Source organism: Protopterus annectens, chromosome 8.part0 (genome assembly GCF_019279795.1).
Source record: "Protopterus annectens isolate FY-2018-M chromosome 8.part0, PAN1.0, whole genome shotgun sequence".
Classification (NCBI taxonomy): domain Eukaryota; kingdom Metazoa; phylum Chordata; order Ceratodontiformes; family Protopteridae; genus Protopterus; species Protopterus annectens.
Window position 1 is genome coordinate 1,016,793,720 of NC_056741.1, and position 25,981 is coordinate 1,016,819,700.

Below are 25,981 nucleotides of genomic sequence, written 5' to 3' on the forward strand. Positions count from 1 at the left end.
GGAAAAATTAGGCTGCTCCTCTAGTGCTCTAACATGGTTTTCCTCCTACTTAACTAACAGAGAACAATCAGTCAAATGGCTCAATCACCAGTTAGAATATCAAGCAAATCATATAGGTGTCCGCCAAGGATCTATTTTTAGCCCTCTACTTTTTAATACCTTCACAAACAATCTACATAAGGTTTCACTACAAAGTAAACTCATTCAATATGCAGATGATTCCACCATTAACTCCTCTGACAATTTCTCTGACCTCCTAAAGCTCACACAAAACTCATTTACATCCATTGAATCCTGGCTAAATGATTCCCAACTTCTACTTAACTCCAAAACAACAAGCTCCTACTTTTCTCTGCAAAACCACCGCACATAGATTTTAAAATTTACTCATGAAATAAGACAGAAATTGAACTAGTATACTCTTCAAATATACTAGGTATAACTATCAACAATAAGCTCACATTTGAGGAACACATCCTTAATTCAATAAAGAAGACCCTTTGCAAACTAGGTAAACTATATCACCATAAAATTTATCTTGACACCAACACCAAAGTTAAGCTAGCCAACACACTACTCATTCCCTCCCTTCTCTATGGAAGCCCAATATTTACCAACCTACATTCAACCCTTTTTAATAAGCTTCAAGCATGCTATTATAAAATAGCAAAATTTGCCACTGGTCTGTCTAATTGTGCACACCATTGCCAAGCTATATCTCAGCTCAACTGGTTCAAATTTCCCCACTACCTACATTGCACTCAACTTACTCTTGCCTATAACTTATTGTTTAAACCAAGTAACTGCTTTGCACTCCAGTCCATCTTACAAGAATACACTCCTACCGGTACACTCAGATCTACTAATAAATATCACTTAAAGGTATCCATACTAAATAAGAAAGCTAGTCAGTGTCTGTATTCCCACAGCATTGCCAAGATATGGAATACCATTCACTCTCACATCACTCAACTCAATTCACTCAATGCCTTTAAAACTGCTCTAAAACAACACTTTCTAAACAACCCCATCTGCACATGTACCACAAACCCCAAACCACCATAACCGTTCTTCCCCTAGCCTCACATAATACCTTTATGACCTTTATGACCTGAAAAAAACATTCATCTTGCAGTCACAAGATGCACAGTTTCTGTTTTTTGCCTATCTGATGATTGCAATGCTCTCTTTCTATTTTGACTTAGATATTTTAATACTTTTATTTTTTTAATCCCAAACTTTTTTTCCTATATATTCATATTTTCATTACCAGCCTCTTTTTATCACAATCAGTATTGTATATGTGACTATATTTGTGTAATTCAATGCCATTATTACAAGGAACCACCATTTCAATATGTTGCAAATATACGCACCTGTTCCAACAATCATATGTACCTTTTTTGTAAGATTATATATGTTTTTATGCTTTTGTATTCTACAGTGTTTCTGGAGCTTTTCTCCCCGGGCCTCCACTGAAAATGGGTCACTTGACCCAGTGGACTTTTCAAGTTAACAAATGTCAATAAATAAATAATGAATAAATTGTTCCCCATTATTTTTGGCTTTGTCCAAATTTCTTGCATTTACAAGTTGAGAGGTATGGTCCTCAGAAATAAGTATAATAATCCTCTGTAGAGGAAAAGATTGTTCTGCAGATTGTATGAAGTCACTTATCTAGAAAGACCCACTGACATTAGCTACTGGCTCCTTGCTTTGGGCCATTTGTTTTTTTTGGGTATAATTACCATTCTACATCTTTTTCCTCTAACTTAAGGCATGTAGGTGCCCTAACAGGAATAGGGCTCCTTTTTGTGGTTCAATCCATAAAATTAATTTGTTTACACTTTTTGATATTCATCCATAACTGCTACCTGTCCATTCATTCAGCATATCTGTAGTGATCCTACTACAGCCTAAATCCATGATTTTTTTACCTTCTCCACTTCACTGCAATTCACATGCACGTAAACCATCTAGTTTGTAATGCTTACAATGAAGACTGAAAACACTGCGAAAAGTGTATCAGCCAAGGATGTAATCCTTGAATTTCACACTGTTACCAAAGTCGTGAGAAAAAAGGTGTTACAGAGATCAAGTCTGCACTACCACGACCCAAACATGTATGTGCAAAGGTGATTGTCCTTAAGGGCATTTCACACCCCCAAAAAACTGTATGCTGTCAGTTCCAAATCATGTTTATAGTCCTTGACTATGCAGGATTTTGCACACCTCATTCTGATCCCATTGTTTTTAGTTTCAACTCATCAACAGTGACTGAAATGTAATCAAATTATATTTATACTTGTACACATTGGCCATATTTCGTTGGAATGGGTACTGATACCTCTACAGTGACAATATCCTTTACCTGTATTCACTACAACCAATCAGACTGCTAACTGGATATCAACATCTCAGTTATAGATTTGTATTGTAATGAGACAACTAGTATTATGATAGCTGATCCCGAAGCAGTCTCTGTCTTCTAATGAACAGAAAACAACAGTCACAAATACCTCCAATAGAAAAATTAGACACCGGCCACAATGATTGTCAAATGAACAAAATAAAGCTCTTTATTTTCCAAAGATTTAATTTTATATGCAAAACAATAGCACAGTCATGCAAACAAAATACAATGTTTCATACAGATAGACAGATGAGAGACAAACCGTAACTGCATCTGTAGTTGCAATTAACAAATTTATTTCATTGATGATTGAATCCTCAGGATGTATATATTGTCCAACAAATCTATAATGCAAGTATCTTGATGTGGTGTCCTCTGCCATCTAGAATTCTCAAAGTCTAACTAGCGATCCAAGGTAAACAGAAAGAAATAAATGGCAGCAGCTCTGGTGAAATATATCTCCTTGGTGGTTACACAGATTATCATTAAATCTCACTGACAAACCCTGGCAACAAACATAAAAAGGTCTGCAGTATCTATCTGATGCAGTACACGCCACAGAGATTAGAAGCATTTATACAAATTCAGCCCATCTCTCCTTTAAAATCAAACTGCGGAATGGTTTGACCATTATGTACCAATATGGTGTAATACAGCTACTGAAGAAAGCAGTGAGTAAACAGTCCATAAAGAATTTTATATTATTAAATGAAAACAGTTTTGCAGTAATCATATCTAATGAAATATATGACTAGCTGCATTTTTAAGCCAAGATAACATACACATATTATAATACCTATGACTGACTCCTGCAGTACTGCATTAGGCATCAGCCTAATTGATAAGAACAAAAATCTTTCATCCATTCAATTCAGTCTGTTTTTAAGGTTTTCCTCCATGCTCCTTACCTGATAGGACTAACACCATTTCTTTCAGTAGCCTTCTCAATAGACTGGCTTGGAGAGTGAATCAGGGTGCTCCTTTCCTACTTCAGCTTTGAATGAGTTTATCCTGGTATACATGCATGATATTCCCTTCAGGAAGCCATGTTGGTATGACTCCTCTATTCCACAGATCTTGAGATATAGCAGTGGATCAATTTTTCTAAGTCTCTTCTGAAGCATATATGTATGCACTATACCTCAAAGACTTCTTCCTTCTAGATACTTTGTGTAAAGGTATTACCAGGACCTGACTCAACTCTCATGCCAATGAGAGGTACACAGAAGAAGGTGCCGGGGGTGGGGGTTGGTGTGGACTATAATCACTGTTGTCAGCAGTGAACATGGGAGAAATATTTGTAACTGGTCACAGAATGGGCAGAAAACCAGCAAAGAGAACAGAGCTTTAACAGGAACAGGCTTCATCAGAATTGATAAAAGATAGTAGTGCTTACAGCTTAGTTGGAAAGGTATATTTTCTGCATTTTTTAATTAAATGGAACACAGAAGGCAGATATGAAAGGAGGAGTATGGACTGGGTCCACAGCCACTGGCAGAGAAAGAAAAAGGACATAAAAGGAGCAAGGAAAGCTGACTCAAATCATGGATGGGAAGTATATTGTGTAATACAGGGATTCCATGAAGCAAGGTTTGGGGCTTAAGCAGTTTTGCAGAAAGGGATGGTGGACAATGATAAACAGCAGAATCCTGGGCTGGAGACAAGAGAAGATGACATATTTTATTTTTATTTATTTAACATTTGTTTACCGGGAAAGTCCGACTTGGAACAAAGCCAGTTTCCAGATTTCAGTGGAGGCCCGGGGAGAAACGCTCCAGATGCATGTTTTGTAATGTGGGAGGAAACTGGATTGCCCAGAGAAAACCAACATGAATGCAGGGAGGATGTGCAGACTCCACACAGAAGGCACTCCAGCTGAGAATCAAACTGGACAACCTTTTGCTGTGCTATCAATGAAACACTGTGCCGTCCATAGAGGTCCATATGGTATAGGTATATTTATTTATTAATGCATTGACTGCTGTGGTGGTTAAATTCAAGGGCACATTTCAACAATAGCCTGGAGCTATAAGGTTGAACTACATGTCAGTTATAGATTTGTATTGTAATGAGACAACTAGTATTATGATGTAAAGAGGATTCTTTACAGTAAAAAAAAAACAAGCATAAGGATTAGTAGATCAGAGAAAAAGGATAAAGATGGCAGATGCTTGAATGAAAGTTTGTTTACAACAGGAGCAAGGGGATGTCTCTTCTAGAAGTCTTTTTCCAGTTTATATGAGAAGAGATGGGTGCTGTGCTATTTCAAACACATGGAAGCAGCACACATTAGAGTTAACGACTATGTATTAGGAATCCTCGGTCAGCTGCTAAAAGACAGCTGGACAGACTGCAGAGCAGAGAAGCATGATTGGATTCTAACCTAAGGTGGTGCTCTGGGATTTTAAGATGAGGTTCAGAAGCATGTTAAGGAGGGAATTCAAATCTAAACATTTTGTAGACAAGAGCAATGCAGATTAAAATGTTTTTTGACTGAGAGATGGTATGAGAGAAAGAGATGTAGTTGGTGCTCATACTTAGGATATATGAGGAACAATCCAAAAACCTGTTTTGAAAAGACTCATATGGAATATATTTACATAAGGGAAGGCAACAAATGCAAAGTCAGAATTGAAGAAAAAAGTCTCCAACAAAGCAGGTGAGAGAGCAGTAATAGCAGAATAGATAAGCACGTTATGTTACTACTAATGCCAAAGTAAATTTCTGTGCAATTAGGTCTACATTCTGTTGCATGCTTAGCCTCTCTGACCAGGTTGCAACTGAAAAGGGTTTTTGGACTAGATCACTTAAATAGTTAACAGATGTTAAATAATTAAATAAATTAGCTTTAAAGTCTGGCAAAGACTTAAGTAATAGCAGTCCCTATTTCATTATTGAATAAAATGGCAAATACTGTTATGATTAATCAAGGTGGTTAGGTCTGACTTTGACTATATAAACCTATGAATATATTCACAAATAAACAAAATGTATAGCCTAATATACTGGACAGTTTTTTATTTATACTAAGTCATTGAATAACCTTATGTAGGTGTCCTTTGCTTTATTTTATATGTATCATTTTTATAAAGTGTTGCATGATTTACCCACAATGTATTTAATCACCAGTCCAGTTTACTATCAAAATGTGGAGTGACACTTATGTGAAACTGCAGTTGTTGAATGCGTGTTTTCCAGTTTTCGTGATGCCAATCCGGAAATGTTTGAATCCTCATTAGTGAATGGTTATATGGATTCTGTAATATGAGACTGACGTTCTAATAACAGATCACACTACAGTGGAAATCAGGAAATTTACACTTTTACTCATTGTAGTGCAATCTTGGAGTTGGAATATATATTATGCAGAGGGTGTGGGGGGTGCAGGGGGAGGCTTGCACCACTGCAAAAATGGTACCGCTAACATGGAATCTCGACATTTGAACTTCTGGTGTTCGAATGTCGATTCTGTGATTACCATTTCCAACATTTTGGTAATTCTGTATTACCAAATTCGGATAACAAATACCATCAAAAAGTGGAAAATTGTTTTGATTTTCCACATTTTGCTAGCAAACTCACCAATCTTGTATGTAACAAGTCAGTTGTTGATACCTGCCTTCATTAATGTAGTCAGCACTGAGTTCAAGGATACCTATCTGAGTTTAAAGGCAGTATTGTCTGATACAGACCTCAATGAACATAAGCCGCCACATATTCCATCCGGCACAATTTCCAAGACATCCTCAAGCACTATACTGTGTAAGATTAGTAGTGTTAAACAGAAAAAAAACAAGATAAATGGTAAGTGGGTACACCATCGTTACTTTAGTTGTATGTAAGTATTTAGTTACATATGGAATACAGAGGAATACATGTGCCAACACTACTTATAAATAAGTAAACACTGGCAATGATCTTATTGAATGGGTCAGCAGAGTTTATATATACAGGTCACACTTCATTGAAAGGTGGCACCCTCCATGGATGAATACATTCTATTATCATCAAAATGAGCCAGTGGCCAAGTCATTGTCTGCTATTTTAATCAGTCCCAATTTTCTTTATAGCTATTTCATCATGACTGTTTTAATCTTTTGTAGGTTTGCCATGCCCAGCTAACAGTCACTACGAGATCTGTGGGTCCTCATGCCCAACTACTTGTGTAAACCTTGAATTTCTACTCAGCTGCTCAACACCTTGCACAGAAGTCTGTCAGTGTGATGATGGGTTTGTGCAGAGTGGAACAGATTGTGTACCTGTGGCACAGTGTGGATGCACGTATAACAACAGATACTACAAGTCTGGGGAGGTCTTCTGGATGGGGAACAACTGTGAAGAGAGATGCATGTGTGATGCAGCCACAAAATCTGTTCAATGTTCCAGTTCCTCCTGCACATCTACTGAAATATGTGGAAATAAAAATGGCATCTATGGCTGCCATAGGCTCCCTGATGGTGTATGTCGGGCTGGAGGTGACCCCCATTACATGACATTTGACAGACTAAGTTATGACTTCCAAGGTACCTGCAGATATATTTTTGCTGAGCTGTGTAATTCATCTGATGTAAAAGATTATTTTCGGATTGAGGTTGCAAATGAAAACTGGGTTGGTGTTCCAGTTTCTGTCACATCTGAGGTCTTCATATTCATATACAATACTCAAATAGAATTTCATCGAGGAAATCCTGGAAAAGTTATGGTAATTATAAATATGATTTTCTCTGTGCATATAGAACCATCTCTCATTCCTCTTAGTGTACTAATATGTAAGAATTATTTATTATATTTATTTATTTGTGTTTGCTGACCGGGAAGTTTCTGATTGGATAAAACCCGTTTTCAGTGGCTGTCTGGGGAGAAAAGCTCCATTGTTAATTTGTTTATTTAATTATTTTCTTATTTGTATAGAATTCTGTAACCATGCCTTTCGATGAGTTGTAGTCCATTTTTAATGCAGGCTTAGGGAGAGAAGGGTGCAGAGATCCCAAGAAAAAGTATAATTTATATTCAACAATTTGACATAGCATATTTTATATTTAAATAACCTCATAATATGAAAATAATACAGCTTTTAAGAAGGGGGCAATCACTCTTGCTCCCCACACCCCCTGCAACGTATATGTATGAACTCTGAGATCGCAGTACATTGAAGAAAGCTTTCAATCCCCACAAATACCAGCAACCAGCATCAAAATTAACTTTCTCTCTCTCTCAGTATATATATATATATATATATATATATATATATATATATATATATATATATTTATATAGTAGCCTAGTTGGGCACCAAAATCCCATTTTGTTTCCAAGTAACATGGGAGTCTATATGGAGGGGGGTTAGTAGAAAAGAAACTAAGGGATTTGTTTTTAGGTGGGAGGTGATAGGATAATACTTTTTTTGTTGACAGGCTCTGCTCATAAGGGGCATGGGAGCCATAATGGGGTAAATTTATGATTCCCCATCCTATTGTCAAGGTTTCATTTGAATAGGGTCGAGGTGAGCTCTGCTTTCACTATTAGGGTGTGTGTGTGTGTGTGTGTGTGTGTGTGTGTGTGTGTGTGTTTAAGCTATTTTTTCCACACTTCTTAATTTTTTTCTTCAGAGCTGTATGACAACCTCCACGTGATCTGTAGAACTTGCCACTTACACATCTGCAGCATAATGATGCACAACCAATCTCCCTCACTCAAGCACCCTCTTTCTTATTCCCATAGTAGATGCTCACTTTGTCTTAGTTGTTGTGAATACCTGTTTGGCAAACTACCATTATTGTTTGCCACCATCCTATGTCATATGTTTTGACTACTTAGCCACTTGTTCCAAGATCTCTTAAATGTTCAGTTGTGAACAGGGACAAAGGTATAACACAAAATCTTGGTATCCATTCTAGGCCACTGGTTGAGGTAATACCTTGAACCTTCACTTGTGCTGTGTTATTAGCCAGTGCATTTCTTTGGATATTGTTACCTTTACTGTGGTATTACAAGTCATTTGTCGCAACTGCTATGATTTAGGCAAATCACTATGATTTTGGCCCTCAGATTTAGCCATCCTCCTCCTATATTTATAAGGTTCCTCATAAAGTCTGACATGTTTAGGAGTACATACTTTGCATTGAATAAATGTATTTATTTTTTTCATTGGCATTTATTTACTAGGAAAGCACAACTGAGCAGTGCGCTTTTTCAGTGGAGGCTCAGGGAGAAAAGCTCCATTATAAAGACATCATGGCCATCATTTGCTTTGTTTTATCATTTGCAGTCAGCTTAATTTGATGAACAACAGTTCCATTAATCAGAAATCCTTGATATCAGTTACATAATTTACAGTTTCAATTAGAAATAACAGTTACATGAGTTGTATATGAATAATCCATCCATCCTCAACCCCTTTTCCCATTTTTGCACATGGGGTCTGGATATAGTTGTGACATATTTTTATTTATTTATTTTATTTATTTGACATTTAATTACAGGGAAAGTCCGACTGGGCAAAAAATCCCATTTTTTTCAGTCGAGGCCTGGGGAGAAAAGCACCATAAGACATAATACAAATTTTATATATATGAACTTGGAAACATACACAAAGTAAAATAAGTCACAATAAATTATAAAACGAGGAAAAAGTATCAGAGACTGGCAATAATTACCAAAATATGTTTGACTGTAGGCCGTGGTGGTGCAGCGGTTAGCGTTGTCACCTCACACTAAGAGGTAATCCCATTTGATTCTCAGCTGGAGCACCTTCTGTGTGGAGTCTGCATGTCCTCCCTGCGGTTGAGTGATGTTAAAGACATGTAGGTAGGTGTGTGCATGAATGGGGTGCCTTCTTTGAAGGTTGGGCGTTAGACTGGCAACTCAGCACCATACAAATCCACTGCCAATCATTAGCAGACCAGAGTTCCGCTGTGGCGACCCCTAACCAGGAAAAGCCGAAAGACCTAAATATGTATGAATATTATGGAGAAAAAGTAGTAAGGTACACAAGGTGCAGAAACAGAAACTTGACAGTAAAAAGAATATTATAGGCCAAGAAATCTCAAAAGAAGGTGGAGAAGATGGTAAAAGAAGATTTAAAGATGATGACTTAGAATGAAGGAACAGAAACAAGGGTAGGCACTAAGAACAGTAAAAGAGATAGCGGGTGTATAGCAGATTGTAAGGAGGAAGGAGTATGCAAGAGAAAGGGAAGACAAAGAGTGTAAGAGAAAGAATATAGGAAGGGGAAAATAAATGGGTCAGTTTAACCTGGAGAAAGACAAGTACACAGCCTGGAGCTGAGAAGGTTTTATTTTAGGGTATGCTTAAAAATTAGACTTATAAATCTTGCCCTAATGTCCATAGTAATTGTTTTCCAGGTTTTGGCAACTATTCAGGAGTATAAACTATGTCCTATGCTTTTTAGGTTTATGGGTTTCAATATGGTGTTTCTTATATGAGCAAAGTGGATGGTTAGGAAGGTACTGTTCCAGAATATTACTGATGGATGAATAATGGAAAGGATCATATATCATTTTGAGAGCAAGTAGAAGTTGAGTGTAGTTGAGGTCACTGGGCAAATCAAGCCAGTTTAATGATTCCAGAGCAGAGCAGTGATGACTTACATATGACAGATTGAGTGCAAATCTAGTTGCCTAGTTATAACATGCTTCTAGTTTTGTGATGAGGGAGATTTGAATTTTGATAAGAATTTGTGAGGCATACATAGAGAAGGTAGAAGGCATGTGCTTACCAGTGTGATTCTGGAGGGGTTGGTGAGTAACGGTTTGGATGTATAAAGCATACCCACTTTCTGATGTGTTTTTTAATATAACTTTGTATATGACAATCAAATTTTAATTGATCATCAATTGTGATGCCCATTAACTTGGTATGAGATACAACTTCTATAGCTGTGTGACTGAGAAAAGTTATTTTGAAGCTGTTTTTGAGAGTTGCTGGAGATACCGGGAGGAGCAGGAATAGCTTGGTTTTATTGGGATTTAGGAAGAGTTAGTTATTACTGAGCCAATCTTCAATGGAGATGAGGGCATTTTGAGTAATGGAGTGTAAATGGGGAAGAGTGTTTGATAAGAAGATGAGGGTGGAGCCATTATTGTATTGAATGAGAGAAGCTTTTGAGAAGATGTATGTAAGCTGTTAATAAAGTTGTTAAAGAGAAGAGGTCCATGGATAGAACCTTTAGGCTCACCAGTATTACCTAGAGAGTCATTTTACAGACTGATGCTGATGAGAAAGGTAGCTAGCGAACCAGGTGAGTGTTGTATCAGACAGACATTTTACAGAGTAATTTGGAGTGAGAGATTGGGTCAAAGGCTTAGAAGAGATTTAAAAACAGGGAAGGGACCAAGTTACTATTATCTCTAGATTTGATGATGTTATCTAAGAAGGCAACCAGGGCAGCTGTTGTGCTATGGTGTTGGTGTAAACCATGTTGCTTGGAGCTCATTAGATTTTCTTGGAGATGCTATTATAAGGTTTACTGATATATACACTTATCTAGAATTTTAGAGAGAAGGAATATAATAGCAATAGGCCTAAACTTTGTTATTACAGAGGAGTTACTACCTTTGTGAAGAGGTATGATGTAGATTTTTTTCCAGAAAGATGGGACATGCAATTATTGAATGAATCTATTGATCAAGATGGAGACTGGATAAGTAAAAGAAGTAGCTGCAAGCTTTAGATATTCTGTTGGTAGGTTATCAATGGAGGGGAAGGAAGGCTTGAGCATATGGAGAAGGCATTTCATATGTGAGGCAGAAACAGTTTTTAAGGAGAAAAGAAGTGTATTGGAATTGGGAACCTCATCTGTGCCATCATGAGTCTTTATGGGATTTTGTGTTAGGGTAGCAATAGAGTCCATACAGTGGGAGTTACATTTATTAGCAGTTTCTATGGGAGGGCTATCTAGGCAGAGACCGGAGGCAATAAAAGTTCCAGGGTGTAAGATTTTGTTCACAGAGGACCATCATTTCTCTGGATTTTTTATGGTTTGTTTGTAGATCTAAGTAATACTGTTCTTATCTGTTGCGACTAGAGTTTGAGCAAAGACAGGGAAATGCTTATAAGTGTGAAGGTGGCCAGATTTGGTTCTTTGCCAGTTCTTTGCCAGTTTTACCAAGCTTTGTCTATCTTGTGCATTCATGTGGGACTAGTGTGGGACAGACAGATAGTTTGGGTGGATTTAACATGTTTTCTTCCATTGGGGATAAGTATATTAGAAGTGGAACTGTCGTATGCAGACCATATGTCATTCTCCACTCCTCATTAAATGTCAGGCACAGAGGACACCTTCTCCTCTCTCTCCCCACCAGAAGGTTCTTCATTTGTAGACACCCTCAAGAGAATGAAGCACATCTTCAAGTGGAAAGATAGGCATTACCCAGACACTGAGAAAAGATATAGACTATAACTGGGATTACCAGAATCCAAACTCTTGGCTATTCATCCAGTTTCTGAAGCCATGTAGAATGTATTCACCAGTGCAGATTTGAAGCTGGATTCTCAACCCCCTGCACCCAGGAAGTCTGACTATTTCTTCAGGGCTCTGGGCTTCTCTATGTAGCATTAGAAGAAACCAATTGCAGATCCAACTATGGAGACCATGATGTCAAGGAATCTTTTGAGGCTCTAGCCAAGAACTCCATCACCAATGGCATGGAACACAGAATTCTTAACCATTTGGGAAAGAAGGTTTTGCAGGTGGGTCTATATTGAAACATCGAACGCTTAAAACAGTGAACGATGTTTCACTGACACATTTTCAGTGAAAGCTGAAAATATCGACACCACAAAACAGCGATTTCTTTCTTAGGGATGTTCCAACAAAAAAAAAAAAAACATTAAAACACTTCCAAACGCATACACATGTACCCTAACTCTAATTGCACCCCCCCTCAAAAAAAACAGTAAACAACTGAATACACATATGCATGTAACCCAACCATACATCTAATGCAAAAAAATAAAGTAAACATTTTAAAACATATGCACTTACCTTAACCCGCACCCTAACCCAAAGGTCAGTAACTCTTGCACATTTATGTAAACAGTTCCAAACAGATACACACTTACCTTAACCCTAATTCTACCCCTCCAAAACAAATGTAAACAGCTGAAAACACATAGACATGTAACTCAACCATACATCTAATGCAAAAAAAAAAAACAGTTAACACTTTCATACATATGCACTTACCTTAACCCGCACCCTAACCCTAAGGTCAGTAACTGTTGCACATTCACGCTCGGGAGCTATACCGGACAAGGGACCACACTACAGTGCAGAACATGGCAAAACAACAAAGTGGTCAAGTCACTTCTTTTCCAGGGAAAGAATTTGCTGAACAGCCGCTTTGCTGTTTTGCCTGTTTGCTCTTTATGTGTCGACGAAAACGCATTTGACAAAATGTGTTTTCGTCGTTCTAATAGGAGCCCTTGCAGGTTTACACCTCTGCTACCTTGCCCTTTCAGGCTCTGAATTACCAGGCATATATTATTAAGTTAAAAAGGACTCTCTTTTTGCAAATTAAGGATAATGTAGAAGAGAGAGAAGGCAAAGCCTTATGTGAAAAAATGCTGGGCTATGCAACCTCTCCTCCTAAGCTGACAAATACTCTATCAAATGTAACTATGATGCAAGGGATACATTGTGCAAAACAGCTGCAGCTATGGGGTCTTTTATTCAAAACAATGCTTGACTGAGGACAGCTCCTGACAGAGCATGTGAAGACTCACTTCCTTAATACCTGAATAGACAAGGAACAACTGTTTGGACCCTTGACTAAGCAAGTTCTTTAAAGAGGTGGAGGAAAAAGGAAAGACTAAGCAGTTAGCAAAACAGCTGTTTCATCTCCCTGTTAGTTACAGACCAAATAAGTTCACAAAAAGTTGTTTCTATTGCTGAATGGAAAAAAAGACCAGTTTTGAATAAAATGGCAAGCTGACCAAAAAGGGAAGCCTGGGAACCCTCAGCACTGTGACATGTCAAGGGAGAAGCTATAGCTCCACAGAGCTCTTCCTTTCCCATACACTTTAAATCCCACTCATCTAAAGGCCACCTATCCAACTGCTCCTCCTATTCCTAAAAAAGTAGGGCATTATTATGGACTAGTTCTGAAAGAGTGGGAAAAACTAAAAAAGATTCTTAGTTCATAATTACCTCAAGATAGGGATACAGACTCTGGATAATAAAACAACCAATGTTCTCAGGCATTTCTTTCGCTCCCAGAGAATAAAGGTAGCTTATCAAATCAGCATTACTACAGATTCTATGTTAAAAGGCCACAGAGGTGATATCAGACTTGGAGGAATGCATAGGTTCTATTCAATATTATGTATAGTCACAAGAAAGATGGCTGTTGGAGTTTCATTTTTAGAACTATCAATGCTAAAAGTGAGTGACAAAGTTTGAAATGCTAACCTTTCAGGGTGTACTACTTCTATACTCTCTCTGAATCAGTCCAAATTACAGTTAACTCCATATCATCAGGTCCAGTACTATGGAACACTTTTGGATACCACCAGTCACAGTACTTTCCTCAAAGAAGGTGTTGTTTGTAAAAAAAAAACACTTTTATTCAGTTTCATGCAGCAGCAGAATTAGTTTGTAGCTATGGAATACCTCAGAACCCTGAATACATGGAATCCTCAGCTTTGATGCCCCCCCAAGCAAAGCACTAGATAAGAAACTGTAGTTTCAGCTATAGAACGGGTAAGTCAGCATACCCTTTCATTTCAGACTGCTATACTTCTACCTCATTGTATTAAGAAAGTGCTCTTATGGTAGATTCAGCTGGTGAATCTCAGTCAAGGGGTTCTTTCATATCAAAAACAGATTCCCAGACACTTGCTGCAGGTTTCATGGATGCATCTTTAGGGGGAAAATAAGAATTTAGGGGACCTGGAACAAAATTCAAAGGCAAAAAGGACATCAGCACCAAAGAGGTGATAGTTGATGTTTTATCCATAAAAAGAATTGAAATAGGGATGTCAAAAAGTGAAACTGCATGTCCTTATAGGCAATATGACATTCATATGGTACATCAGAAGGCAACAGGGAACTTATTATCATCTTTTGTGCAGGCTGGGTATAGAAACCTGATGTCTGACTCAGGAGTCAGTTTTGATTATCAGGGCATCTTACATTACATTTAAGGAGAATATCCCAACAGGCCAGTTGAACAGACAAGAACCAGACCCTCAAGAATGAATACTGAATGGTGCCATATTTCTTGACTTTGTCCACATGGAGGATGCATCAGGAATAGACTTTTTTACTTTTTCTCAAAACAAATAGTTGATAACACATTGCACCAGGAAACCAAGTTCAGGAGCCTGGGTACCAGAGTGTTTCTCAATCAGTTTGCAGGTCTATTTTTAATGCTGTTCCTCCATTCCTAGTTCTTCTCAGGAAATAAATCAGAAGGATGAGAAAGACAGACCAAAATGCTATTCAAAACACCTTTTTTAACTAAAGAAAAGTGCTTTTCTTATTTTCTAAGCTTGCATACACAATGATTCACCAGCTCAATGCATGTTACACTTATCACAGAACAAGGATCCATTTATGCAACCTAACTTGACAGCCTTACATCTGACAGTATGAGCGATTTAACACTCATCTCTTTAGGCCTATGTTAACCAATGACACCATTACAATTATGAGGGAAACTAGGAAGCAAAATACATGGAAATCATACTTAGCAAGATGAAAAATATTCTTCATTTGGTACTATAAGGAGGTCTTCATTCAGCAGTGTCAGTGTCCATAGTCCTCAAATATCTGAATGACCTTGTCATATCAGTCTTATCTCATGCCTCATTGAAATTGCAAGCACCTGTTATATCTGCCTGTGTGTCCTCGCATTACAGCTTTATCCATTATTACTAGTAAAAGCAATCCTTAAAAGGGTTCTCGTCTTGTGACTACCTAAGAAGGAACTCTTCCCCTCTCCTGGGATTTGAGCTATGTACTGGAAAATTTACTTTGTCACCAACTAAAACAGCAACTACAACACTTCTCAAATTCTTGGTACAGAAAACTGTCTTTCTAGTAGGCATAACTTTTTCCAGAAAGATATATGAACTACAAGCCCTTATGTGGAAACAGCTTGCCCTCATATTTCACAAGGACAGGGTTAGCTACTGCAGAAATCCATCCTTTATGTCCAAGGGAGTGAGAGAAGTAATGCTGTACAGTTTCAGTGGTACAGCAGGGATCACATTCAGCTTTGATGCAGAAGGCTGTGCGTTCTATCCCCACACCAAGTAAATGGATTTCTGACCATGCAGTACAGCATAAGAGGGGTGCTATACTCCTGACTGTGTCATTCTTTGGATGTGACACTAAACCTAGTTCTCATCAGCCTGAGCTGGTAGAAGATCCCAAGGCACCTATTGAATACAAAATCTTATTTACAATGTATACATTACTTTTATTAGCTTATATTTCACATTTTAGCATAATGTAACTTTGTACATTAATCATTTTAATTATCCCCCCACTCTTTTTTCCACAACCATATATATATTTTTCAAAATTTCAGTTAATCCCCATGTTCCATTGTATTTTATTCCATTAATGTTTTCATTCCATATAAACCACAAAACACAGATTTGTTTTTTATGAATTTATTTTGCTTGTTCTCCCCTTTTACCACCATAATATCCATATTGTATCATATTTGTATTTATATTTTTTACAGTTTTATCATCATTGAATGTGTTAAGTTCATCTAATTGTTCCCACTATTTGAATTCTTATACAATTCAAGAACATGTGTTCTGTTGTCTCAGTTTCACAACAATTGTTACATATTCTTTCCTGAATTCTTTTGTATGACATATTTGCTTTAACAGGTAATTTGCTTATCATTAAGCTCCACATAAAACCTTTGCATTCATACATTTCTTTACTGCATGCAAGCCTGGTTTTAATAGCACTCATTTTTTCGTTATGTAGATTTTTCCATGGATAGATATAATGACATTCCCTTATTATATTTTCATACCATTCTTTTCTGTCTTTTTCCACATTTTCAAATTTAAATTTGTATAGTAATATCTTATTTTGATATTCTTTGTTCTCATTATTAATAACAGTCTTACATCTTTTTCCATGTCTTGAACTTGTCCAAACTTCTTCATTTTTATATTTCATTATATCATTCACTATATTTCTATTTTTTTTCTTTTAATCCCTTCAACACTTTATACAGATTAAATGAAGCTACACGTACTATAGGATTTATTAATATTAATCTTCTCTCTTTTTATTGAACATACAAGATTCCTCTTCTCACAAGGTTCAGTTTTGATCCCCATATAAATGAGAATATAGTCAATAGCAGCTCTTTTTCATACTTAGTTGGGGTTGGGATCACATATATCTTACCAAATAGGCAATCTTACCAAATAAAACAGAATTTATTAAATATACCTTTTTTCTTTATGATAATCTACACATTTTCCAAAATCTACACATTCTCTCCTATTTCAAATGAATTCCAGTTGTTATTCCTGAAATGCCTACTTCTTCTACATTAAACTTAATACCGATTATCTAATCCAATAATCCAAATCCTTTACGTTTATCCTTGTTTATAATCAAATCAGGCATTTTTAAATGTTTGTTTAATTCCTTACTTCCTATTTCCATCTATTCCTCGTCTTTAGTAACTAAAAGTATATCATCTGAATAAGTAAGAATCAGTGGTACATAAATATTCTCCATCATCCTATATCTTGTTGTTTCCATATTTTTATTCACTGTATTTACAATGACATCCATTACTAACATGAATAAAATACTACTGCTGGACAGCCTTGTCTTATGCCACATTCTTATTTCTTTACTTAAGCATCCGTTTAGTATTATTTTAATGATATTATTCTCATATACTGATCTAATAACTTTTATTATTTTGTCACTAAGATCATAATCATTTAATGTACTCTATGAATCTGTCTAATAAAGTTCTGAATACATATGAGAAAGAGGTTCTGAATAAGGGTCTTAGCTTTATACCCACTAGGAGGGGCAACATCGCGGACTCTATTATTGATATTAAAATGTTTGTAAGAAATATTCAGTTGAAACTTGAATTTGGTAATGTTGCTGAGAGACAGGATATTAGTAGGTTTAAATGCAATAGTGTGTACATCCCCCAACTACATCCACTGTTGGATGTATACTCTAAGATAACAGAGAATGATATTTATGATCATTTTGAGAAGACACGAAATGTCCCACATAAACAGAATTTAAGTTTTAACCATAGACAAGCACTCATGGACCTGAAAAGATTGTCCTCATGGATTTATTGGACTATAACAACAGGATGGGTACGTCTTCCTATCAAAAGATAGATTTGGATGTGGTTAAAGAAAAGGTCATACATGTTTACTATATGCTCGATGAGCTATTAGCATCTAACAGTATTATGAAGGAGTTGTATGACTATTTTAAAGTGAAAAGTCCGGCCATTTATGAGACCGATTGTTGCAGGACAGGGCTGGGTGACAGAACCATTTTCAATTTTCATAGAATATCATTTAAGGCCACTAGTAAACAACAACAGGTTTATCCTTAGGGACAGTAAGCAATTTCTACTGGACTTATATGAATATATGAAACATTTACAGGATGATGACCACTACATCTTAGTCACGCTTGATGTTGTGAGTCTTTTTACTGTTATCCCCAATGATCTAGGGGTCCAATACATACAAGAATATCTCAAGAATCATTCTGATTTTACTCAGGTGAAAATAGAATTTATTGCTTTGCTTCTAGAAACAGTTTTGTTTAACAATGTTTTTATGTTTGGAGATGACTTATGTTGGTTTTCATCTGGAAGAGTGACAGAGAACTTTGTTGAATGTATGAATAGCTCTTTACTCAGTAGACCACATCTCATATTTGGATGTGAGTATTAACAGACTTGGTAATGGGGCCAGATAATGAGGACTAGTGAAGGTTATGTGAATGAATTGAAAGACTTGAAAACAAGGTTCTTATAATGAAAATACGTTTGAATGTACTGCTGTGAATGTAGAACTAAAGACTCAATGGATCTGATACTATGTAAACCCAGGAACAACTTAGGCACAGGGAGACAAAATAAACAGTTGACAAATACAAGACCATGTGGCAAATGTAATCAGTGTATGTTCATTGATGAGACAGTAAGTTTTATAATTTCTATACTATGACTTCTTGTGAAAGTTCAGATATTGTATATGTTCTATGTTGGTAAAACCAACAGGTCACTCAGATTAGGACAGCCTCAATGATAAACATCATAAAGAAAGAGGGATTAGTCACACTTTTAAGTTTTTGTACATTGTCAATTTTACCCTTGAGAATGAAATGAAATGGATCATAAGGCTGAGGAGGCCTGAATGATAAAGTACAAGTTAGACCAGAACTGATATGTTAGCTCTCCTTATAAGGATCCATTAGGTAGCATTGATTATTTTATTTTATATTTAAGATACAATAATAGATTTATTAATAGTTATTGTTTTTCTATAGGTGATTATTGATATCTAATGCATGAAGGGGACTATTTGTAAGTTGTGGAAAGAACTACTACACTTAGTCTATGATTTGTATACTGTATTCTATCAAATGCTTTGTCTACATCTACAATCAATACTTTGGCTTCTACATCTTTATTTATAATATCATCTATTACATATCCCATAATAAATCTTGTCTCCTTTTTCCTTTTTTCCCAAAAATCATAGGTTCCATCAATTTATCTATATTTTTAGCTAATCTTTTCCCTATTATTCTCAAAAATATTTTATAATCTATATTATTTAATACTATTGGTCTCCAATTCCTAATTCCTAATATCTTCTTTCTTCCCTTTTTCCATGTAAATTTCATAGCTCCTATACAAATCTATTTTTCTTTTATCCCTTTTTCTAACCATTCATTTAGAACCTTTAAAATGCAATTTTTTCCAATTTTTCATATTATAATTCATATGATACTCAGTTTCATCTAAGCCCATTGCCTTTTCCTTATCCAAGTCTTTTAAAGCTTCATCAGCTTTTCGTATACTTATATTCTTCCTATAGTCTCATTTTCATCTTGACTTAACTTATAACTTCCCATATTTGTTTTTCTTTTATCTCTTTCTTCTTAAATGTATTTTATATAATTTCTGTTACTTCAAGTATTTCTTTTTGTGTATTTACCTTTTTTCCTTCTCTGTTTTCCAATTCTCTTATTACTCTCTCATTTTCTTTCACATTATATTAAAATATGGCACTACTTCTTTTTTATTTTAAAAAATACCTCTGCTTATGTAACATTTTCTTAATTTTCTCTAGATTCTGTTCATAAATTGCTTTCTGTTTTTCACAGAAGCTTCTATTATCTCTTAGTATTTCTCTGAATACTGTTTTATTTAACATCCTATACTTTTTGATTTTTCTTCCCTCTTTTCCTCATTTGACATTCTAAAAAACACTTTTTATATTTTCCTTTGTAACTTATGCACCCGTCAGTCCAATTTTATATAACATTCTCATTTTTAAATATTTCCATAATAAATCATATTATTTTATCTCTTCACTTATATCAGTTTCATTAAATCTTTTAATTAATTTACCTACCTTTATGTCTTCTTATTTTTCTTTTATTTCTAGACATATAGCCAAATGGCCTGAAAAACTTTCTTTCTTTTTCCTTTTTTATGATTTTCAGGGTATCGGATATTATAAAATAGTCAATTTATGTCTTAATTTCATTTTTTATATGCCCATTGTATATTGTCCCATATATATAGCTTTCTGTTTTTTATTTAATATATCATTTTAACATTGTTCCCTTCTTGTTTCCTTTTTATTAAATCACAATTAAAATCCCACAGTATTATTTCTATATTTACCCTATACAATTCAAATTTTTTGAACATTTCTTCTCTTCCTTTTTTGTAACATATGCATATATTTCAATAATTATATATACATCCTTGTTATGTCTTCTCTTGATTCTGTTCATAAATTGCTTTCTGTTTTTCACAAAAGCTTCTATTTTCTCTTAGTATTTCTCTGAATACTGTTTTACTTAACATTATATATTTTTGCTTTTTCTTCCCTCTTTTCCTCATTTGACATTCTAAAAAACAATTTTTATACTTTCCTTTGAAACTTATGCACCTAATTATGCTTTTAATTGTTTCATTACATAATACAGCAATCCTTGAACATGTACATTGCTACCCCATAAGTTTTCCATTTATTTACTTTCATCTTCTACTAGGATTCTTGTATCTTCTAGAATTATTACATGCACATGTTGTAGCATACACCATTACAGTACACCTAACCGTCTTTTAATATACTTTATACTGTCAACATTTATTGGTAAGACCCACAGGTTCTTTAAATGTCTTATTTTCTGTCTTAACCATTATTTTTTTTATTTTCTTTCATAATCACATTAAGTTTTCTTTTCCTACCCTTCACGATTCTCCTTATCAAACTTTTTTAGACCTTAGTATCTTCCTCTTCACTTGTTGCCAATACTGATTGCTCTCCTTCAGTTTTATTTTCTTTGCCTTTCATATCTCCCTCTTGTACAATATTTTGTTCTCCATGTTCATTTTCTATATTATTCTTTATTTCATACACATGTTTTCTCATCTGCTCTTCTAACCCAACATGCAGTTGTTCATCACAGTTACTTGAATCATGTCCCATTTTCCCCTATTTTTCACACATCAATTTACATTTCTTTGCTTTGTGTCCAACTTACCCAGAAATAAAACATCTTCTTTTATCATAATTACCTATTAAATGATAATTTTCTCCACAAAAAAAACAGCTTTTTATCATTTTCAATTTTCAAAATTATCCCACAATCCCATCCCCCAGTCCACAGACATCTTTCAGAATATACTTTTATAGCGTTCAACACTTCTTTGCAAACAGTTTTTAAATAGTCTTGCAATGCGTCCTTGTCTACTTCAGTCCAAAACTGTATTGTCATTCTCTTTTTTTCTCTATAAAAGGTTTGCACTATATAAGAATTCCATGAACTACATACTTTCTTTTGTTCAAATTTTCCTAGAAAGCCTTCCATATAGTGTCCATTTTCAAATATAATGTCACAGTACATCTCCCTATTAATATGAATGAAAGCTCTCACCACTTTGGGTGATATTCCCAAGGGTGCAATAACTGCGTCCCATACCTTGTACCTCTCTAGTTCTTTTTCTTTTCATTTTTTTTTTGTTTTTTTGCACTAAGCCTTATAATGAACTTCTTTTTCAGACTCTCTCTTCCTCCTTCTCATTCTCTTGCTTTTTTTATTTCCTTCTTTCACCATTGAACAATAAGACTTTCTTTCTTATGTAATTTCTGTCCCCTCCACTTCCTGGATCTTGTCCATATCATCCCATGACACCACCACTTCACTCTCCGATTCACTCTGCATAACCATTTCTTTTAAGTAATCATTCAGCAACCCTCCCAACTGAAGGGTTGTAACTACACACTCTGACTTAGCATCAGAGAACAGATATTTTTGAAAAATATATTCAGAATCTTGTAAAATTTCAATAACCTTCACATCACCATTCTCCTTCGCTCTGACCGTCTCCTTCTCCAGCAACTCATCAGATCTCTCAATGCCAATCTCACTGCTTGAACAAGAACTCCCCAACTCTGCTTTCTTCTCCACAAATTCCTTTTAATTTTCCACTATTTGTACTGCCTCCATCCTGCTTTCAGTTTCTCCAGGCCACGTTTCTGCCCAGAACAGAAACCAGAAGTGTCACAAACAGCATCTCTGTACTCTCCGCAAAGAGTAGGGGGAGTACCCTGATGCCCCTGATAAATTTACACTAGTAGGATAAATACCACCTTGTGTCTCTCCTGAAAACAGGGTACTAGCCTAGTGGGATTAATCTGGTCAACTAAGGAAAAATAAAGTGAATAAGTTTCTCTTAATCAAGTAATCAACTTACTAACATTTTACCCTCCTCCAGAAAGCAAGGAGGAAAGGATTCTGCATACTCTGGATACTAATATTTTACCTAGTGAAGAATAAAGAAGTGAGGAACAAATAGATCAGATATTTGCAATCTTTGCAAAGGGCAGGGAGGGAGGGCAGTTCTGTGACAAAACAGACTATATCCAAATGGATAGTCCACTGTGTCTCATTTTACTACTCCTTCTATGAAAAAGCGGCATCGGGACATATCAGTCTACATTCTATTAGGGAAACAGCAGCAGCCACAGCCATTAATTGTGAGTCAGCACCTAGACCATCTTGGATGCAACTACCTGGTCATCTGTCCACAACTTTTTCAAACATTGCAGTTTGGACACTGCTTTCAGAGACGGAGTAAGTTTTGCCATGGCCATACTGCAACACTTTCATAACCCATTCCGTTACAAACCTAACCACCCACTCATAGTAAGTGTTTGGATTCTTCCTAAGACTTAATAATACTACAAGAGTAAACAATATACAGAACATAGTCTGGTCGTGTAGGAAGATGTTCAGGTATGCTCGCTGTTGCAGTAACATTTCCCTCCCTCCACTCCTCTTCCTTTTCCTATTACCATCCTGGAGTTGAGGTGGGTACCCAGTAACTTTTTATTGTCATCTTCATTCTCTTCTAACCCTAAAGGGTGGCCTCCTTCTCAGGTTTGTTTAGAGTTTGGATGGGGAACTTTAAGGGCTCTCCTGGCTAGAATCACATTCTTGGGGGTATTTGCGATCTAGGCTGCTATTACTCTGTTTGCAGACAAAACCCTGTTACTTTAAAGACACTAATGCACTAAGGGCAAGAAAGTTAACTGCAAGTGTTTTGGCTGGGGGCAAGCCCGCCTCCCAATGTGAGGGCAAGTATCCCCCAAATGTGTAAAAAAAAAAAAACATATACATATATATATATATATATATATATATATAGACATTTCCCTGTGGTACATTTGACTGGGGACACATGGCTGAAATGACATTTAGCTGCAGCGAAATATAACTGTTTCCAAATTCCCTGTGGCAAAGAGAAGCACACACTGCCATGCCTACAGCTTTAATAACCAAATGCATGGAGGCAGAAGAAGTAATGAGTGTTGTGCTCAGTGCGCAGTACATACATATGTAACTACAACATGTAGAAGTGTGCTACAGCATGGGGGAAATCCTGCAGGCTACTGTAGTCATATTTATGCTCCAGTATGTGTTTTAGGTAATGTTTCCTAGACACTGTGAAGGGGTAGTGGTCCACACACACTGATTATAAAGGCAGTGCCCATTGTGCAATGCATTTTTACTGCCACTGACATGCCCTCTGACCAGCCTGCTGCTGATGCCTGCCATACCGCCTACTGTCTCATGTTCTCTTGGGGACTATGGACATTGTTTTCCCCCTGTGCATTTGGTTATTGAAGTTGTGGGCAGGCATGGCAACACATTCTTCTCTTTGCCCACAAGGAATTTGCAAACAGCCATATTTCTCTGCAGTTGAATGTCACTTCAGCCATGTGTCCCTATTCAAATGTACCACAGGAAAATTTCTCACTGCCTAGGCACCTGAACCTGTAGCTGACAAGTTTGGCTAGTGCATTGGTGATGGTACATTTATCGATCTCTAAAAGGTGCTCCCTAATTCTGTGCCTGAATTTCCTATTCGTCTTACAGAGGTAAAATGAAGGGCATCCCATGCACTTAGCCAAATAAACAACGTTCTCGCTATTGCAATCTACTGACACATAAAATACATATTTCTGTCCAATGTCTGGATGTATAAATGCATTACATTCCAATATGCACTGGCAATGATTGCATTTATTACACGGTTATGTACCCTCCTTCCTACTAACCATTTCATCAGAAATCCTACCCCTTGTAGAATAACATAGCATCTGTTTAAGAGACCTCTTGATCTTAAATTGAAAACTAGGCATATCCCATACAATACTCTTTATTTCAGCTTCTTGGGTAAGAAACCTTACATTCTGCTGTGATTTTTATGCAAACAGTCTTGCATTTGTACGGCAAATTTAGGTTACAGTAATTGAAAGCTTTGATCCATAACATATCGGGTCTATATTATACGACTGAAAGATTACATCAGCAAATGCTCACATGAGCAAAAAGGCTGGTAATCGAACTGCTGACTGTGGGGGGCTGCCCCCCCACACACCCCACTAACTATATATTCCAACTCCAAGATCACACTACAGTGAGGAAAGGGCAAATATCCCACTCCTCACTGTACTGCGACCCCACAAACACCCTTTCCTTTGCCAGCATTTTTGCTGATGTCAGCATTCACCGAAGTAAACTTTCGGTGTTCTAATACAGACCCACATATTATGGGATTTACTGTACCTCAGTGACCATTTTAATACTAAATCAGTCAGGGCTCGATCATGCCCAAAAGCTCAGTTTTTGCATGTTGATATTCACCATTTTCACGACAGAATGAAGCACAGAATCACCACTACCCTGATTTATTATGCTGAAGAATCACCCCAAATACATGTCTCCAGTTATCCACAATAACTGATAGAATCACTACAATCTAGTTTCACTACACTTTCCATTTTCTTACTGGTGAGAAATGCCTCTTAAATGAGAGCAATAAGAAATGCATATTCTTTAAAAAAATACTTAAGATCTAAAATGGCTTACCCTGTCAGATTGCAGATGACTAGAAGTACTGGACCACAGGAAGATGTTGTTCTATAATCGCATGAGCATAGTAGTTGGCAATAAGCAGCATCATTGTTGACAATGAACTTTCCTTCTAGGTCAGTAAGCAAGTATACAAAATGTAGCAGCTGTTTAGCTGCCCTCAGATACAAGAAGCTCACTAACTAGACAATTCTAGAAAACACACATACCAATAAACTGAGCAAACTGTTCAAAATGTACAATAAAGTTACAAAATTTATGGTCAGTAGATATTTTACCATAGTCGTATCAAGCAAGTGAAAGCAAGATCATCAAGTCTACAATATGAGAAACAAGCAAACTGAATAAAGCAACCATGATAGAAAAAAGAAAATCATTATAAGTCATCAAACACATATATAAAAGCATTTTTGCAGGACAGCAAGCCCACAGTGCACATCCCTCTGTCTGTCCTACTGAAATATGCTAACCCCATGGCAACACAACCATGATGATAGGGTCAAGATCACTGACATCAACAATTGTTTATGCTCAATCTCTGGAGCACTGTATTACAGAAAAGTTGATGCTCTTCCTCTGTAGCATTGCATCACAGAAAGTGGAAAGATAAACTATAGGCAGAATTCAAACAGTGCAAACAAAAAAAAAAACTTCTGGCTCATTTTACATTAAATAAGTATAGTCTAAATAAATTGCTGGTATATTATAGCAATTATCTGCTTTATAAAATCCTGTAAGGAAAACATGCAGTGACATAAAAGTTAGAATGTGACAAAAAACAGTTCTTGAGTTTATAGATTTTTAAGTTAGGTCTAACTCCTTTCTAGAAATTGTAAAAATGTATTTTTACATGTAAACAAATTTGATGGGGAAATGTTAGGCATGAA

The 25,981-nt window shown here is 36.2% G+C and overlaps 1 protein-coding gene across 3 annotated transcripts in view; it reads left to right on the plus strand.

The window, feature by feature from the left end:
• Positions 1 to 25,981, plus strand: part of LOC122809198 (alpha-tectorin-like) — a 919,437-nt gene that overhangs the window by 525,549 nt on the left and 367,907 nt on the right. For all 3 annotated transcript variants that reach the window (XM_044080503.1, XM_044080505.1, XM_044080506.1), the window contains one exon: positions 6,517 to 7,115. In XM_044080503.1, coding sequence (XP_043936438.1) covers positions 6,517 to 7,115 — 599 coding nt within the window. The remainder of the gene's footprint in view (positions 1 to 6,516; positions 7,116 to 25,981) is intronic.